Source organism: Somniosus microcephalus, chromosome 13 (assembly GCF_052327205.1).
Source record: "Somniosus microcephalus isolate GS21.2 chromosome 13, FLI_Smic_1.0, whole genome shotgun sequence".
Lineage (NCBI taxonomy): Eukaryota > Metazoa > Chordata > Chondrichthyes > Squaliformes > Somniosidae > Somniosus > Somniosus microcephalus.
In genome coordinates, this window is record NC_140999.1 from 20,082,939 (window position 1) to 20,101,140 (window position 18,202).

Below are 18,202 nucleotides of genomic sequence, written 5' to 3' on the forward strand. Positions count from 1 at the left end.
TATTGCTATACACTTTCTCCAGACGCGGTCATTTTAGTGTTCAATATAACAAACAAAAGGACCAATGGCAGTCTGGCGAATCGATCCTTTTAACTGCCACTGTCTCGGGACACTAAAGTGGATAAAATTCTTTAAAACCAGATTGGATAAGTTGGTACCTCTAGAAAACCCACGTGCTCTACGTCCAGACCCACCACGGAAAAATCCACGGCTGCTCGCATTTCCACCCCTGTAGCCTCGGGATCGGTCTCCAGAGGATTTGCCAGCTTGATCCACCCTAATCTGACGCCCATCAATAGACTGGAATTGAAGAAAAGCATCAAATAGTTATTGGTTATCAAATGGCATTGTTTTAAAATATAAAAGAACCTGTATTTGTATAGCGCTTTCCATAATCTTTAGACATCCCGACGTACTTTACATGGAAACGTAGGAACAGGAGTAGGACATTCAGCCCCTGAAGCCTGTTCCGTTAACTTCAACTTGCATTTATGCAGCGCCTTAATGTAGCAAAATGTCCAAAGGTGCTTCACAGCAGCGCAAGACGACAAAAATTGACACTGATCCAAAGGAGAAGATAAAACAGCTGACTAAAATTTTGGTCAAAGAGATAGGTAGAGAGGGAATTTTAAAGCTGAAGGCACAGCTGCCAATAGTGGGGCGAAGGAAGTGGGAGATGCACATGGCCAGAGTGGGTGGAACGCAGAGTTCTCGGAGTGTTGTAGGTGGTGACCGAGATACATAGAAGATAGGAGCAGGAGTAGGCCATTCAGCCCCTCGAGCCTGCTCCGCCATTCAACGAGATCATGGCTGATCATCCAAACTCAGTACCCGGTCCCTGCCTTCTCCCCATATCCCTTTAGCCTTAAGAAATATATCCAACTCCTTCTTGAATATATTTAATGATAGGTAGGGGAGAGGCCATAGAGGCATTGCTGAACAGGGAGTCAATGTAGGTAATCAAGCACAGGAGCAATGGGTGAATGGGACTTGGTACAAGTTAGGGGACGGGTAAAAGACTTGGATGAGCTCGTTTATGGAGGGTGGCAGACAGGAGCCTGGTCAAGAGAGCATTGGTAAGCCAGAGTCTGGAGGTAACAAAAAAGCATGGATGAGGGTTTCAGGAGTTAGGCTGGACAGAGACAGGCGATATTAGAGGTGGAAATAGGCAGTCTTTGTGATGGATATTGGGTTGGAAGCTCAGCGTCAAATAGGACACTGAAGTGGCACAGTCTGGTTACAGCTGCCAGGGAGATTGATGGAATCAGTGGCTGAGGAACCAAGTTTGTGGTTGGGGTCGAAAAAAATGGCTTTGGACTTTCCAATGTTTAATTGGAGGAAATTTCAGCTCATCCGAGACTGGCTGTCGGAAAACATCTCATCCGAAGGACAGCACCTCTGACAGTGCAGCACGCCCTCAGTACTGTACTGAATAGTCATCCTGGATTATGTGCTCAATCTCAGGAATGGGGCGTGAACCCATGACCTTCTCACACAGGGGCAGGAGCGATACCACTTAACCAAGGCTGACACCTAAACTGTAAATCGCAATTTATGGGTATTTAAAATGTACCTTTCCATTCATAGCTAACATAGCATCCTTTGCATCATCAGGATTTTCAAAGGTGACGAAACCAAACCCCCTCGACCTCTGCGTCTCCCGGTCCTTAATTACAATAACTAAAGGAGATAAGGGGAAAACAATTCAAGTTACCAAACGTCATCTCACGACCAAAACTGCTAAAGAAAAGTTATAAAACACAAATTTTCAATAATTTAAAGCTGCAATTGGAAACCAACACCAAGTTTCTTTCCCCAATCAAAATGTGATCTTGAACCTCTGTTAAGTAGTTTGTTATATATAACATAGAATTTACAGCATAGAAACAGGCCATTCGGCCCGACAAGTCTATACTGGTGTTTATGCTCCACAAGTCTCCTTCCACTCCATTAACTGGTGCCCTCCCCCCATTATCTGCCTGAGCAGCTATCTACAATATGAAAAAACCTTCTCGCCCATTTAAAACTTCAAAATTATAAAGAATGCGGGGAGGATGCACACTGATCAGTAAAAAAAATTCCAGTCTTGAATTATAAACCGAAGATGGGAGAATGTAAACAAATACCCATCTTAAAAATAACCTTCGGGTCAGAATGGTCTTTGAGACAATCATAATTGAGCTGCTGCGGTCCCGAAACCGTGCATTGCATTCAACATGTCTGCATTGCTAACACGGGATGGATTATATTTAGACGCGCGATACCGACCTTCAGAGATCTGTCCATATTTGGAGAAGACGGATTCCAGGGACTGCTCGTTCGTGTCAAAGTTGAGACCACCGACAAAAAGCTTGCCTTCGTCCGACATTTTGCTTTATCTGTTTGGGAAGCGGGGAGGGATGCAAGATGCAGAAGAGTCAAATTAATTTGAGATATGGAAACGGCTTGCACCCGGCACGGTGGCAACAGAGTTTAAAAGCGACCCTGTGGTGGAGCGGAGCTTGTTGCAGCCTCAGCCCCAGTGCCGCAGTGCGGCAGGATCCGGGCCCCAGCCAATGGGCAGCGAGCGAGCGAGCGCCCACCCGGCTTTGTGCCGCCGGCCGCCGCCATTTTGTGGGAGACCCTCTCCTCACCGCCCGCCACAGCCCACCGGAGCAAGCCGCTTAATGCCGGCAAGATCTTCGCCTAGCTGCTCACCTATAAACCACCCACACATTTTTGTGTGTGTGTGTGTGTGTCGGTTTTTGCATTGGGGTTCATTTGTTTTTTGTTGTTGATTAAAGTAAACCTTTTTAAAGAAATAATAATTCGCTCTCCAATTGTTTGGCACAGTTTGCAAGAAGTCGATTGCAACCGGCGCGGGCTAAAATAAGTCAGCAATTTGTATTTAAATAATGCCTCCACTCGCGCGAATCGCCACAGATGATGTCTCAGGCCCGCCTGAGTTTAAAGGACCGGCGTTTAGCCCCACCCCTCGCTCTCAGTTCAAAAGGAAGCCGCCGACCACACCGACACAAACGCGGCTCAACCTCCCCGCCCCCCCACCCCGGGGGGGCGGCACCCCAAATCCCCGCCAACCGGGAGCCGCTCACTCTTCATGCCGAAATTTGCAGCGCAGCGCCAAGGATACTCACAACAAGCGACGCAGCAACGGCGAGTCCGAGTGCCAGGGTCGAAATGTGAGCATGGCGTCGCTGGGTGGTATTTATAGCTGCGGCCCCGTGCCCCGGATCCACAGCTCTGCGCATCCTCCAACAATCCCCCCCCTCCCCTCCCCTCCCTCCTCCTCCTCCTCTTCCTCTTGGTAAATGAAATCCCATCCAACACAGCTGCTATTAGTGACTGAGCAACTCAGGGCCCAGCAGCCAAACCCAACAGGAGAGGAACACATCAAAGCCACAGCATCCATCAGTCGTCTTTTAACACTGGTGCATTTTATTTACACACAAAGTAAAATGAGGGGCTTGGGTCTATCACATTATAAACCTGCCAGGGCTGTTTGGTTTATTTACAGCTCAGTAATGTTAAGGGCTCTCTTCTCGACAACTTGCATTTATGTAGCACCTTTAACATAGTAAAAACACCCCTTCACAGGAGGGATATTCTCTACCCCAAAGGGCTGTGGATGCTGAGTCATTGAGTATACTCAGGGCTGATAGATTATTGGACTCTAGGGGAATTAAGGGATATGTAGATCGGGTAGGAAAGTGGAGTTGAGGTCAAAGATCAGCCATGATCTTATTGAATGACAGAGCAAGCCAAAGGGCCACATGGCCTACTCCTGCTTATGTTATCAAACAAAATTTGACACCGAGCCATATAAGGAGATATTAGGACAGGTGGACAAAAGCTTCAACGAGGTTGGCTCTAACAAGTCTCTTGAAGGAGAAAGGTAGCAAGGTTTAGGGAAGGAATTCTAGAACTTGGGGCTTGAGCAACTGAAGGTACAGCCACCAATTGCGGAGCGATAAAAATCAGGGTTTTGCAAATAGTAAATGCTAGAAACACTCAGCAAGGCAGGCAGCATCTGTGGCAAGAGAAATAAAGTTTAACAGTTCAGTTTGATCAGAAGTCACAGAAACCCCACAGTGCAGATAGAGGCCATTTCGGCCCATTGAGCCTGCACCGACACATATCCCACCCGATCCCCGTAACCCCTACACCAACACATATCCCACCCCATCCCCGTAACCCCCTGTATTTAATCCCCCTAACACTAAGGGTCAATTTATCATAGCCAATCAACCTAACCTGCACATCTTTGGACTGTGGGAGGAAACCGGAGCACCCGGAGTAAACCCACGCAAACACGGGGAGAATGTGCAAACTCCACAGACAGTCGCCCGAGGCCAGATTCGAACCCGGGTCCCTGGCGCTGTGAGGCAACAGTGCTAACCACTATGCCACCGTGCTGCCTCCAGTCTCACCCTTTGCTGAATGTTGCTCAAGATGATTTTCCACTTTAGCCTGAAATTGTTTTGGAAGCGCAGGTACACACAAACTAGGCAACAGAAATATAGGAGCAGCTTGCCCTATACATCTTAAAATGGCATTGGACCATGTCTTGCCCAATCACCCATTTTATTACAAGGGTGTTAATATCAACAGTGATCCAATCATGTCATAGGTGTACTATATCAGCACCTAATCCAATACGTTTTCTACTGTGACACCGGAGAAGTTACCTTTTTTTGAAGCTGGAGTGATAAGTTTGGGTTCTCATATGAGAGCAAGGCAGATGGAATGTAAAAGAGCAGTTCTCCCACCCACAGTCACAATGTTCACTACAGCGGGATAGCATCTATTCTACACTTTTTAAAAAATCGACAATGCTACCGGCTAGAATATTAAAATGCAGGATTCATTAAAAAAAATCAAATCTAATGTGAAAGTCAGGAATTTTACTAGTGTTATATCACAAGCACTGAACAGCTCTTTGCCTGGTAGAGCCTTAACTTCAGTGCAGATACTACACTTTATCCTTGCCGGAGGGCTAACTTGTAGTACTTTATTCACTGCATTTACGATAGTTCTGCATCATGCTACATCACTGCTACTATGGGCTATGATTTTATTGAAAAACATCGATATGGTATGCATCTTCCATAGCTTGTATGAGGAAGCAGGACGGCACCTATTGGTTGTAATTTAGCCTTTTCCACTTGTCATTTTTTTTCTCCATCAAACCCCAGTTTGGTGTCTTAAAGCACTTGCGATTAAGTGCCAAAACCAATAGTTTGGGAAGTTCAGATTTTCTCTGAGACCAAATCAACAGCTCTCTGCTGAACAAGGTAGATTCGGTAATAGATCAATACATCATGCATAAATTCAGTTGGAGGAACCAAACTTTGTTAAATGCTATCTTCATAGGGTGTCCAAAGCAAAATGTGAACACAAAACATGCATATATGGAACACTTTTGTTATGGTATAACACCTCAAGGAAATTTTTCAAGGGAGAAAATAGCCAAGAGACAAAGCAAGAGTTAGGAGGTGTGATTGTATACATGCATTTTTACAATGGATGAAACATGCCTTAAAATTAGGTGGCCCTTTTTGATTTAAACAACCTAATCTTTGAATATTAGTCAAGGAAAAATTTAAACAGCACATGCGTGTGCCAGAATAGGACTTTTGTTTTTTTGGAACAAGGCAATTATTCTCAATAATACAACCCCCAAAAAAGGCACAAAAGTTTCACAGAATCACAGAAACCCCACAGTGCAGATAGAGGCCATTTCGGCCCATCGAGCCTGCACCGACACATATCCCACCCGATCCCCGTAACCCCTACACCAACACATATCCCACCCGATCCCCGTAACCCCTACACCAACACATATCCCACCCGATCCCCGTAACCCCTACACCAACACATATCCCACCCTATCCCTGTAACCCCACGTATTTAATCCCCCTAACACTAAGGGTCAATTTATCATAGCCAATCAACCTAACCCGCACATCTTTGGACTGTGGGAGGAAACCGGAGCACCCGGAGAAAACCCACGCAAACACGGGGAGAATGTGCAAACTCCACAGTCGCCAGAGGCCGGATTCGAACCCGGGTCTCTGGCGCTGTGAGGCAACAGTGCTAACCACTATGCCAGTGGTTTAAAAGATTAAATAAACCGGTCAAGAAAATCTTTCTGGTACAATTATGTACTTGCTAGTAAGCCTATTTTTCTGTCTTTACACTATTGCTGGGCAGTAAGATTGATTTGTACATAACCTCATTGTCAATTGTAGTGCAAAAGATGGAGAACTTTACATTTCAGATTCCCTTTTCTTAATATAACTCCTCTCCTCACATCCCAGCAAAGATAGAAGATCATCCTTAGTACTATACCATTACCTTCCTGAAAGCACCAGCATTTTCCTCCTCCACAATGCTGCTGTTTAAGGCTATAACTACTTAGAATCATAGAATGATTACAGCACAGGAGGCCATTTGGCTTGTCAAGCCCGTGCCAGCTCTCTGCAAGAGCACTTCAGCTAGTACCACTCCCCCACCCTTTCCCTGTAGTCCTGCAATTCCCCCCCCACCCCCTTTAGGTACTTATCCAATTCCCTTTTGAAAGCCACGATTGAGTCTGCCTCCACCACCCTTTCAGGCAGTGCATTCCAGATCCTAACCACTCGCTGCGTAAAAAAGTTTTTCCTCATGTCGCCTTTGGTTCTTTTGCCAATCACCTTAAATCTGTACCCTCTGGTTCTCGACCCTTTCGCCAGTGGGAACAGTTTCTCTCATCTACTCTGTCTAGACCCCTACTTGCCCTATAGTTTACAGTTATACAATGAAACAAATATTTGCATTGGAACAAATCTGAAAATAAACTCATCCCAACCTTCCACACATGCCTTGCCCAAATTCATCAAGACTGCAGAAACACAAAACTATCCCTGGAGCCGAGGTGGGAATACTTCACCTTGTGCTTGATTTGAGAGTGCCAAGTTAACTTTTATATATATATATTGCAAAGTCATATATGGCCCACGATTTCAGAGGCTGAACATTGCATTATTTAAAAAAATGGATGGCAGATGGAGATTTCAGTGAGAGGTCCACCCCTTTGTCCTTTAGGACCTTTCAACTCTCCTATGCAGCTGCCGTTCTACAAGGAATCCAAACTGGAATCACAAAGCCATAGCTAATATAAAACCTCAGCTGCTCAAAAAAAGAGTAATTCGCAGCTTCCTTTGGAAAAGTTATTTATGAATTCCCAGACACATCTAAAAAACAGATCTAGCCAAGCCACCAACCAAAATAACTATTTGGGCAGCAAGGTAGAATTAATAAACTCCCAAGTGGGGAAGTGATATTGTAAACTATTATTGGAATTTTTCCTCTGCCCTTTCAACATTTATTAGGAAATACTGGATTCTATTGTCTTTGAAACCATCCAGCCAACTGCGTTAATGCACAAGCAAGGCTCCATTTACAAAACTCAATTGCTACTTGTTCAGTTATTTTAAAAAGTGTAATTTGTGGAATTACTAACTTATTTTGTAAAGGAATTTTCTTTGATTTGTGTTGAAGATAAGTGCAAGGGCTGAAAATGCAAAGAATTTTGGAAAAATTGGGAAGTATTTACACCAAAAGCACAAATGGTGTGAGTCATGGTGACAAGTGATTACATTTTAAAAGTACTTAATTTGCTCTGAAACACTTTAGGACATCCTGAGGTTGTGAACGGTGCTACATAAATGAAAGTTCTTTCCTTCTTTGAATGTGAATTACAGCAATTATGTGCGCACAATTGAAATAACTGATTATGTAGGCATTAAAGCAGAGAAGTCATCAACACAACTAGAAAGAAGATAGCATTTACAACTGTAATAGTCATTAATCTATTAAAAACAATACATCTGCGCACACTTCCAATCAATTTTCCCCATTACAAATTCCCAAGTCCCCATTTATAATGGAAGAGAGCCCATGTAAACCGGTCAGGTCTTAATTTCACATATTACCAATGGATGCACACAACTGGTGGGAGGGTATAATTACCTTGCGACAAGTTACACTAGTCAGTTTCCATTACAAATGGAATTTGTAGTGTAAATATAAAGACAGAATGCACGACTTTAAAATTGGATTTAATCAATCAGTGCAGCCTGGTCCAATCGCCCCCTATAATCTTCACCAAAGGACACACCTGGTCTTGACTTCCTGTGTACAACACCACAGGACAAAGTCTTCTCGCATTGGTTTATCATATCCCTATGCCGTTTTCCATTCAACTTCACTACCACCCTCCACAAGAGGGGTAGGGTAGTAGGGGGTAGACAGTATATCCACTTTCCATTTTTTAAAAATTATATATAAGATTAAACACTGTTGTACTTATGGTAACATTATCTTCCACATTATTTAATCTTATTATATTTCACATATAATCCATATTATCAATGTTCATCATTCATATACATGACATTTGTATATTCCCCCTCAAGCTAATTAACAGGCTAAAAAGAAATCCCCATTCCAATACTAAGTGGGTAATTATGAATGATTTATTGCCCATATAATTTATCCCCTTATTGCTCAAACCTGGCATCTGATTAGTAATTTAGCTTCATCTTATCCTCAATCACATCATCCCTCTTTGGAAGGCAAAACTAAAATTGAGATGTAACTGCATAGCATTTTTAAATGAAATTAATTCACTTTTAATTTGAGCAAACCCAATTATATGTTAAAAAGTACATAATTAGGCGATTAACAAAAAAATCTCAAAACATGACAAATTTTATATTGTGCGCGAGAAATGGACCACTTCCCTCTCTTGTGGGATCCAAAGTAGTACATCAGATCCTGGCTCCAAAAGCATAAAATGGCAGACGACAATGCCAAGGCAATGTATGCAGCCACCCTCTGATGAAGATAAGATTCTGTGGCAGTTACTGCAATTAAAAGCCATGTTAAAACTATGCATGTAATCGCAGCGATTCATTTTCTGACCAAAGCGTGGAAATTAGTGTTGTAGATATTAGCAAATGCTTACATTCATTGACACTCCTTTGGTCTGAGGTATTAATCAGTTTAAAATACATAGGCTAATGACCGCATCAAAATAGCAGACCAAAGGAGCAGCTCATGAGCAAATAATTAGTGTTCATATCACCAATAGTAATTGTTAGGCTCAAAGTATACAGTGTTGTCCAATGTTAGCCACATTCCATGTGGCCAATTGGGAATCCAGATGTGGCTATTTTTTTTTAAATTTAGAAATCAAAAATGCAATCAGTAAAGAGACAGTTGTTGGGCACAAACTCAATGCTCAAATTCACACGACATATGCATGCATACTTTAACCTTTCCGTCGGTTTGTAAAATGGCAAGTCAAAAAAGTGTGCGTGATTTTTGATCAGTGTCTGCGCTTTACATCTGCAATTACTGCTTATTGGTTATCTGTTAAAATGCTGAACTTCAGCATCATGGAAACACCAGCAACATCATACGGAGCGGAGCGGTCACCTTGGTTAGCATGACCATTGGAATAACCACTCCAGGAAAGCAAGCCAAACCAATAACAAGCAGCTCCAACTGGACATATCATGGCAAAGAGCAAGCAGCAGCCAGCCACAATGGAAAGCAGGGGCGGGTCAGCCACATCTCGTATGAGTGAATGTTCTCAGCAATTACGCTGAAGTCAAGAACCACTCGCAACTGCCGGACAAAAACCAGCTGCACTAAATTGTGCTGTGTCTGAAATTCATGCTAGAATTCTAAACTTTAGTAAGAGACTTTAAAGTTGCACATTGAAAAGTGGTAGATGCTTGTTATGTATACACATGAAGTGCATTTACCAACTTGATCTCCAGCCCTTCTTCCAGCTTCTCCCCCACATTCAAACAACTTGCCCTCTTTCACATCTTTCCAGATCCACAAGTGCCTTCCTCACCAAATTATTCTGTTGTGCGCCTTCAATCACTGCATCTTATCAATCTCCACCTCCACTTAAAGTTACCCTCTCCCACTTCTAAAAGTGACCTCTGTATCTGGAATTCCCTTCCTAAACCTCTCCACCTCCCTCCTCCTTTAAGACTCTTTAGAACCTACCTCTTTGGCCAAGCTTTTGATCACCTGTCCAAATATCTCATGTGGCCTGGTGTCAAATTTTGTCTGATAATGCTCCTTTGAAGTGCCTTGGGATGTTTTACTACATTAAAGGCACTATATAAATGAAAATTATTGTAATTTCATTCAACAGCATGGACATCCTTGTGAACCTCAATCTCGCCCTTAATGTAGCTCCCTTCTCTCCACCCACCATACCATCCCCTGAGATTTCCATCACCAACCAGGGCCTCTTCAATCACCATCTTTCTCTTATATGCATTCTTCTGCCAGTCCAAATCCATCCACCAACATGTCATTCTTATTTCTTCAGCCAAAAACTGTAGCACAGACGTTAATTAGAGCAGGTAATCAATAAAGCATACATACTAAAAGTAGCTATAAACAGTATCAGGTTAGAAAGAAATCAGTTGGCATGCTCAGCCCCCCATATAGAAAAAAAGTGCACCAGAAATTGTGGTATATCCCTGAAGAGCCAGATATTCAGAACATCTTGGACTGCTGCAGAGATCAAGGCAATAATTATTTCCAAGCTGCTTTACCAGGAGTAATACATTTGAAAATGTAACACCCTCATTGCTATGTTACAAGTTCCAAAGCTAACATTCCAGGGGAGGGAAGAGACCGAGGAAAAATACAAAAATTCCAAAATTGAGGCTAATGGCCAATCTCCTACATATTAAGTTGTCAACATGATTTAACACAATCTGTGTACCCAACCCAAGTCTCCCTTTGCGCTGACTGAATTAAGTCAAACACCATTTTTATTAGTTGTCAGCCTGGGATTTTACTAGTGTTTTAGTTCATACACTTAATTTGTGGTTTCAATCAGCAGCCTTGATCATATTGCAGCTTTTTGCAACTAGTGGACATATGTTGGGAAAGGCTTCATGCTTTGTCTTCCATGTGTGTAATTTGCTGAATGTGCCAAAGCATCTTAAATTGGAAGCAAGAACTCATTCTCGAGTCAACATCTACACAGCTGAACCAGGTTAGCCCAGAGATAACCCATTGTGCAAATATGTGCTCAATTTCCTTGACAAACTCAGACATCAGCTTGCTCAAGAGATTCAAATCTAAGGGGGAAAACAGGAAAGCAGATTAAAGCAGCAGAAGTGGCGAGAGGATAAAGAACGGCCCGAGAATGGACCTGAATTAAAGCAGCGGCGAGAGGATAAAGAACGGCCCGAGAATGGACCTGAATTAAAGCAGCGGCAGGAGGATAAAGAGCAGCCTGAGAGCGGACCTGAATTAATGCAGCGGCAGTGGCTAGAGGATAAAGAGCAGCCTGAGCGCGGACTTGAATTTAAGCAGCGGCAGGAGGATAAAGAGCAGCCCGAGAGCAGATCTGAATATAAGCAGCGGCAGTGGCGAGAGGATAAAGAGCAGCCAGAGAGTGGACCTGAATTTAAGCAGCGACAGCGGACCTGAATAAAAGCAGCAGCGAGATTCAGCAGATTCAAATACAACAGAAAAATCAGTGTGACCTCACAGGAGAGCAGGTAGGTGATTGGTTGGCGAGTATTACAGCTTTTATTTGCTCTCTAAGTTAGGGAAGGTGGTTAAATTAAGAGCTGAGAAACTAACTTGCTAGTACTTAATAAATTAACAAACTAGAATAATCAAACAATAAAACAAATATTGATTGAATAAAAGCTTTAACTAATTAATTAAATAAATAAAACATAGAAGCAGGAGTAGGCCATTCGGCCCCTCGAGCCTGCTCCGCCATTTAATGAGATCATGGCTGATCATCCAAATTCAGTACCCCGTTCCTGCCTTCTCCCCATATCCCTTTAGCCTTAAGAAATATATCCAACTCCTTCTTGAATATATTTAATAAATTGGCCTCCACCGCCTTCTGTGGCAGAGAATTCCACAGGTTCACCACTCTCTGGGTGAAGAAATTCCTCATCTCAGTCCTAAATGTCCTACCCCTTATCCTTAGACTGTGACTCCTGGTTCTGGACTCCCTGGCCATCGGGAACATTCTTCCTGCATCTAGTCTGTCCAGGCCTGACTGAATTTTATAGGTTTCGATGAGATCCCCTCTCAATCTTCTAAACTCCAGTGAGTACAAGCCCAATCGACCCAATCTCTCCTCGTATGTCATTCCTGCCATCCCAGGTATTAGCCTGGTGAATCTTCGCTGCACTCCTTCCATGGCAAGAACGTCCTTCCTCAGATAAGGCGACCAAAACTACACACAATACTCAAGGTGCGGTCTCACCAAGGCCCTGTACAACTGCAGCAAGACATCCTTGTTCCTGTACTCGAACCCTCTGGCTACAAAGGCCAACATACCATTTGCCTTCTTAACCGCCTGCTGCACCTGCATGCTTACCTTCAGTGACTGGTGCACAAGGACACCCAGGTCTCTTTGCACTTCCCCTTCTCCCAATCTATTGCCATTCAAATAATAATCTGCCTTCCTGTTTTTGCCACCAAAGTGGATAACCTCACATTTATCCACATTATAGTGCATTTGCCATGTTTCTGCCCAATCACCCAACCTGTCCAAATCGTACTGGAGTTTCACAACATCCTCCTCACAGCATACCCTCCCACCCAGCTTTGTGTCGTCTGCAAATTTGGAGATACTACATCCAATTCCCTCGTCCAGATCATTAATATATAGTGAACAGCTGGGGTCCTAGGACCGATCCTTGCAGTACCCCACTAGTCACTGCCTGCCACTCGGAAAACGACCCGTTTATTCCAACTCTGCTTTCTATCTGCCAACCAGTTCTATCCAAGTCAATACCTTGCCCCCAATCCCATATGCCTTAATTTTACAAGCTAATCTCTTATGTGGGACCTTATCGAAAGCCTTCTGAAAGTCCAAATACACCACATTCACTGGTTCTCCCTTATCTATTTTACCAATTACATCCTCAAAAAATTCCAGTAAATTAGTCAAGCACGATTTACCTTTTGTAAATCCATGTTGACTTTGTCCGATCCTGTCACTGCTTTCCAAGTGCTCTATTACATCTTTTATAATGGACTCTAGCATTTTCCCCACTACCGATGTCAGGCTTACCGGTCTATAATTCCCCGCTTTTTCTCTACCACCTTTTTTGAATAGTGGGGTAACATTAGCTACCCTCCAATCCATGGGTACTGTTTCAGAGTCTATCGAGTTCTGGAAGATGACCAGCAATGCATCTACTATCTCCAGGGCCACTTCCTTAAGTACCCTAGGATGTAGATTATCAGGCCCTGGGTTAGAGATGGCAGGGAAGGTGGTGTGTCATAACTGCAGCATGTGGGAGTTTGTGGAGATCATCGCGATCCCGAGCAACCACATCTGCAGTAAGTGTCTGCAACTTGAGGAACTTTGGCTCAGAATTGTTGAGCTGGAGTACGAGCTGCAGACATTGCGATGCATCAGGGAGGGGAAGGGTTACCTGGACACTTTGTTTCAGGGCGGGCTCCACTTACTGGGCTGGGACCAGCATCCTGGCAAATCGAATAACTAGGGCTGTAGATAGGGCTTTAAACTAAAAAAGGGGGCGGGAAAAGGGGTCAGGTGAGGGGAAATTTAGAAATCTAAAGAGAAAGGTCAAGGCAATAGAGCAGTGTAGCGATTTGGGTAAAAAATAAGCAGAGTGCGACAGGAAGGGACAGAGAGTTTAACCGGAGCAGTGCAGCAGAGAATAAGGTCAAAGTACGGAATAATAGTAAATAAATGTAATTAAAGGCTCTTTATCTGAATGCATGAAGCATTCATAACAAGATAGTCGAACTAGTGGCACAAATAGAGATAAATGGATTTGATCTAATAGCCATTAGAGATATGGTTGCAACTAAATGTTCCAGGGTATTTAACGTTTTGAAAAGACAGGCAGAATGGAAAAGGAGGGGGTAGTAGCCCTGAATAAAGGAGGACATAAGGACAGTAGAGAGAAAGGATCTCGGCTCAGAAGATCAGGAAGTAGAATGAGTATGGGTGGAGATAAGGAATAACAAAGGACACAAAACACTGGTAGTAGCATATAAGCCCCCTAACAGTAGCTATACTGTTGGACAGAATATTAATCAATAAATAGTAGGAGCTTGCAACAAAGGTAATGCAATAATCATGGGGGACTTTAATCTTCATATAGACTGGACAAATCAAATTGGCAAAGGTAGTCTGGAGGATGAGTTCATGGAATGCATTTGGGATAATTTCCTAGAACAATGTGCCATGCAACCAACCAGGGAACAGGCTATTTTAGATCTTGCATTGTGTAATGAGACAGGGTTAATTAGCAATCTCATAGTAAAGGATTCTCTGGGGCAGAGATCATATGATAAAATTAATGTGAAATTCTGAGAGCAAGTCCGAAACTAGAGTCTTAAACTTAAATAAAGCCAACTACATAGATATGATGAGGGGAGAGTTGGCTAAGCTGGATTGGAAAAATAGATTAAAAAAGGTATGGCGATAGAGTGGCTAACATTTAAAGAAATGTCATAATTCTCAACAAAAATACATTCCATTGAGAAACAAAAACTCCACGGGAAAAGTGATCCAACCGTGGCTAACTAAAGAAGTTAAGGATAGCAATAGATTGAAAAAAGCTTATAAATGTTGTAAAGAATAATAGTAAGCCTGAGGATTGAGTTTCAGAAACCAGCAAAGGATGACCAAAAAAAAATTGATAAAAAGGGAAAAAATAGGAGAGAAAACTAGCAAGAAATATAAAAGCAGATTGGAAGAGCTTCTACAAGTATGTAAAAAGGAAGAGTAGCAAAAGCAAACGTTGGTTCCTTAGAGGCCAAGACAGGAGAAATTATGGGGAATAAGGAAATGGCAGAAACGTTAAATAGTTTGTATCTGACTTCACAGTAGAAGACACAAAAAGCATACCAAAAATGGTAGGGAACCAAGGGTCTAATGAGGGTGAGGAACTTAACATAATTAATATAAGTAGGGAAAAAGTACTAGAGAAACTAACGGGATTAAAAGCCGGCAAATCCCCTGGACCCAACGGCCTACATCCTCGGGTTCTAAGAAGTGGCTGAAGAGATAGTGGATGCATTGGTTTTGATTTTCCAAAATTCCCTAGATTCTAGAACAGTCCCAGCGGATTGGAAGGTCGCAAATGTAACTCCGCTATTCAAGAAAGGAGGAGAAAAAACAGGGAACTACAGACCAGTTAGCCTGACATCAGTAGTCAGGAAAATGCTGGAATCTATTGTTAAGGAAGTGGTATCAGGGCACTTAGAAAATCATAACATGATTAAGCAGTCAACATGCTTTTATGAAAGGGAAATAGTGTTTGACAAATTTGAGAGTTTTTTTGAGGATGTAACTAGCAGGGTAGATAAAGGGGAACCAGTGGATGTAGTATATTTGGATTTCCAAAAGGCATTTGAGAAGGTGCCACATAAAAGGTTATTACACAAGATTAGGACTCATGGGGTTTTTTGGGGGGGGGGGGGGGGGGGTTAATACAGTAGCATGGATAGAGGATTGGTTAACAGGCAGAAAACAGAGTAGGGACAAACAGATCTTTTTCAGGTTGGCAGGCTGTAACTAGTGGGGTGCCGCAAGGGACACCTTTCTGGATAACATATACACTCACAATAAAGAAGGCGTAAACCGGGCAGTAAATAACCTAAACAATATTTTTGATAATTTGGCAACAAGTGCAAACTTGAAAGCTCACAAGAACAAACCCAAAACAAAAAACTATGAAAAATGGTTTGACCCAGATTGCCATAACATGAGGAAAAAACTTAGAAAAATATCAAACCAAAAACACAGACATCCAGAAAACGAGGAATTACGCCTTACTTATTGTCAGACACTAACACAATACAGAAACACACTTAGAACCAAAAAAGAGCAATATATTAAGAATACACTCAGCTCCATGGAGGAATCCATTGATTCCAATTGTTTCTGGGACAACTTGAATACACTACACAAAAAACAACACGACGAATTGGCCATTCAAAATGGGGACACATGGGTAAACCACTTTGAAAAATTATACCAGAAAAACGCACTAAGACCAGAGCAACACCAAATATGCAAAAAACTGGAAAAGCTAGAAATGGCCATAAAAGATAACCAAAACCCGCTAGACTCCATAATAACAGAAAAAGAACTTTTTGAAAAACTCAAGGACCTGCGACCAGGAAAAGCTTGCGGGACAGACGGCATACTAAACGAGATGATTAAACACACAGATGACAAAATGAAACTGGCTATCCTAAAACTCTTCAACTTGGTTCTGAGTGTCGGTTATTTCCCTGATATCTGGAACAAAGGACTTATAACGCCCATATACAAAAGTGGGGACAAAAATCGACCCAAACAACTATCGAGGCATCTGTGTAAACAGTAACCTGGGGAAGGTATTCTGTAGCATCATAAACAAAAGACTTATAAACTTCCTTGAGGAGCACAATGTCTTGAGTAAAAGCCAAATTGGATTCCTGCCAAACTATAGAACATCAGATCATATCTTCACCCTACAGACCCTAATTGACAAACACGTTCACCATAACAAAAGCAAAATCTACGCATGCTTTATAGATTTCCAGAAGGCTTTCGACTCCATTTGGCATGACGGTTTATTCCTGAAACTTATCGAAAGCGGGGTAGGAGGAAAAACATATGATGTAATTAAATCAATGTATACAAACAACAAATGTGCAGTTAAGATTGGAGACAAACAAACAAAATACTTCCCACAGAGGCGGGGGGTGACGCAGGGCTTGCCAATCTCACCGACACTCTAATATTTACATAAATGATTTGGCAAAACTACTTGAACAATCCACAGCACCCGGCCTCACCCTATATGAATCCAAGGTTACATTCCTCCTCTATGCAGACGACCTGGTTCTGCTGTCACCAACTAAGGAGGGTCTACAGCAGAACCTGGACCTGCTGGAGTCGTACTGCCAGACTTGGGCCCTGACAATAAATCCCCAAAAAACCAAAGTCCTTGTGTTCCAGCAAAGATCCAAACATCAGGGACCCAAAATAAATTTCACACTAGGAACAACCAAAATTGAACAAACCACTAACTACATATACTTGGGCTTAAAAATCAGTTCTACGGGAAACTTCAAACTGGCTGTGAATGAACTGAAAGAGAAAGCAAGAAGGGCTTTCTATGCCATCAAAAAATCAATCCAAATAGAAATCCCAATTAGCATTTGGCTCAAAATTTTCAAATCAGTAATTGAACCAATTGCACTCTATGGCAGTGAAGTATGGGGACCGCTAACACAACAAGAATTTGCAAAATGGGACAAACACCCAATTGAGATCCTACATGCAGAATTCTGTAAAAGTATCCTCCGGACTCAAAGGAAAACAGTAAACAATGCATGCAGGGCGGAACTAGGCCAATATCCATTAATAATCACTATCCAAAAAAGAGCCACCAAATTTTGGAATCACCTACAAATGAGCAACCCCCAATGCTATCACTACAACGCCATGAAATGCCAAGAGCTGACCATAAAGAAGAATACCCTCAGTCAACTAGTCCTGGGACTCAGTGAAGTAACTAACAATACCCAGCCCCAGGACAGTGACAGGGTAACACAAAGAATTCGACCCAACACAATCGTCGCTAAGCAAAAGGAAAAATATCTGACATATTGGGCAGAAACAACAAAAACCCAAAGCAAACTCAATTGCTACTTGGCCCTAAACAGACAATACAACATAGCTGATTACCTGACCATGGTAAAGGATAACAAACTGAGAAGAACCTTGACAAGGTACAGACTTAGCGAACATAGCCTAGCGATCGAAAAAGGCAGACACAGGCAGCCAAGAGAAGACAGGATATGCTCTCACTGCAGTCAGGGAGTAGTGGAGACAGAGATGCACTTCCTCACAGCCTGTGGAAAATATCAGGGCATCAGGGAGAATTTCTACCAAAAATTCTCAAATATGCCCTGAATTCAGAAATCTGAATGACAACCAAAAACTCCCATGCCTACTGGGGGAAGGAGAGAAGCTGTGTAACGCTGGCAGCACACTATGTTACAGCTTGCCATGAAGAGAGGGACAACCAGTAAACTAAGAAAAGAGTATATAAATAATGCGATTGTCTATTTATACACTCAGGGATATACCTGTTTATACACTATGAATAGA

The 18,202-nt window shown here is 42.5% G+C and overlaps 2 protein-coding genes across 10 annotated transcripts in view; both read right to left on the reverse strand.

Annotated features, from left to right (window-relative positions):
* The window catches only part of LOC147108116 (cold-inducible RNA-binding protein-like), a 37,825-nt gene extending 34,550 nt beyond the window's left edge, over positions 1-3,275 (reverse strand). For 3 of the 8 annotated variants that reach the window (XR_015080526.1, XR_015080525.1, XM_086004609.1), the window contains exons 1-3: positions 2,269-3,275; positions 1,574-1,680; positions 159-300 (exon numbers count right to left, since the gene is read on the reverse strand). Coding sequence is in view for 3 of the 8 variants with exons in the window: in XM_086004609.1 (XP_085860735.1) it covers positions 159-300; positions 1,574-1,680; positions 2,269-2,368 (349 nt within the window). In the remaining 5 variants the exon portion in view is untranslated. The remainder of the gene's footprint in view (positions 1-158; positions 301-1,573; positions 1,681-2,268) is intronic. The other 5 variants (XR_015080529.1, XR_015080528.1, XR_015080527.1 and 2 more) reach the window with 4 other exon arrangements.
* Positions 3,276-7,821: 4,546 nt separating this feature from the next.
* Positions 7,822-18,202, reverse strand: part of LOC147108117 (cold-inducible RNA-binding protein B-like) — a 28,261-nt gene continuing 17,880 nt past the window's right edge. Inside the window, exon 9 of one of the 2 annotated variants that reach the window (XM_086004607.1) lies at positions 7,822-8,877. The gene's annotated coding sequence lies outside the window, so the exon portion shown is untranslated. Of the gene's footprint in view, positions 8,907-18,202 lie in introns of both variants that reach the window. The other variant, XM_086004606.1, reaches the window with a different exon arrangement.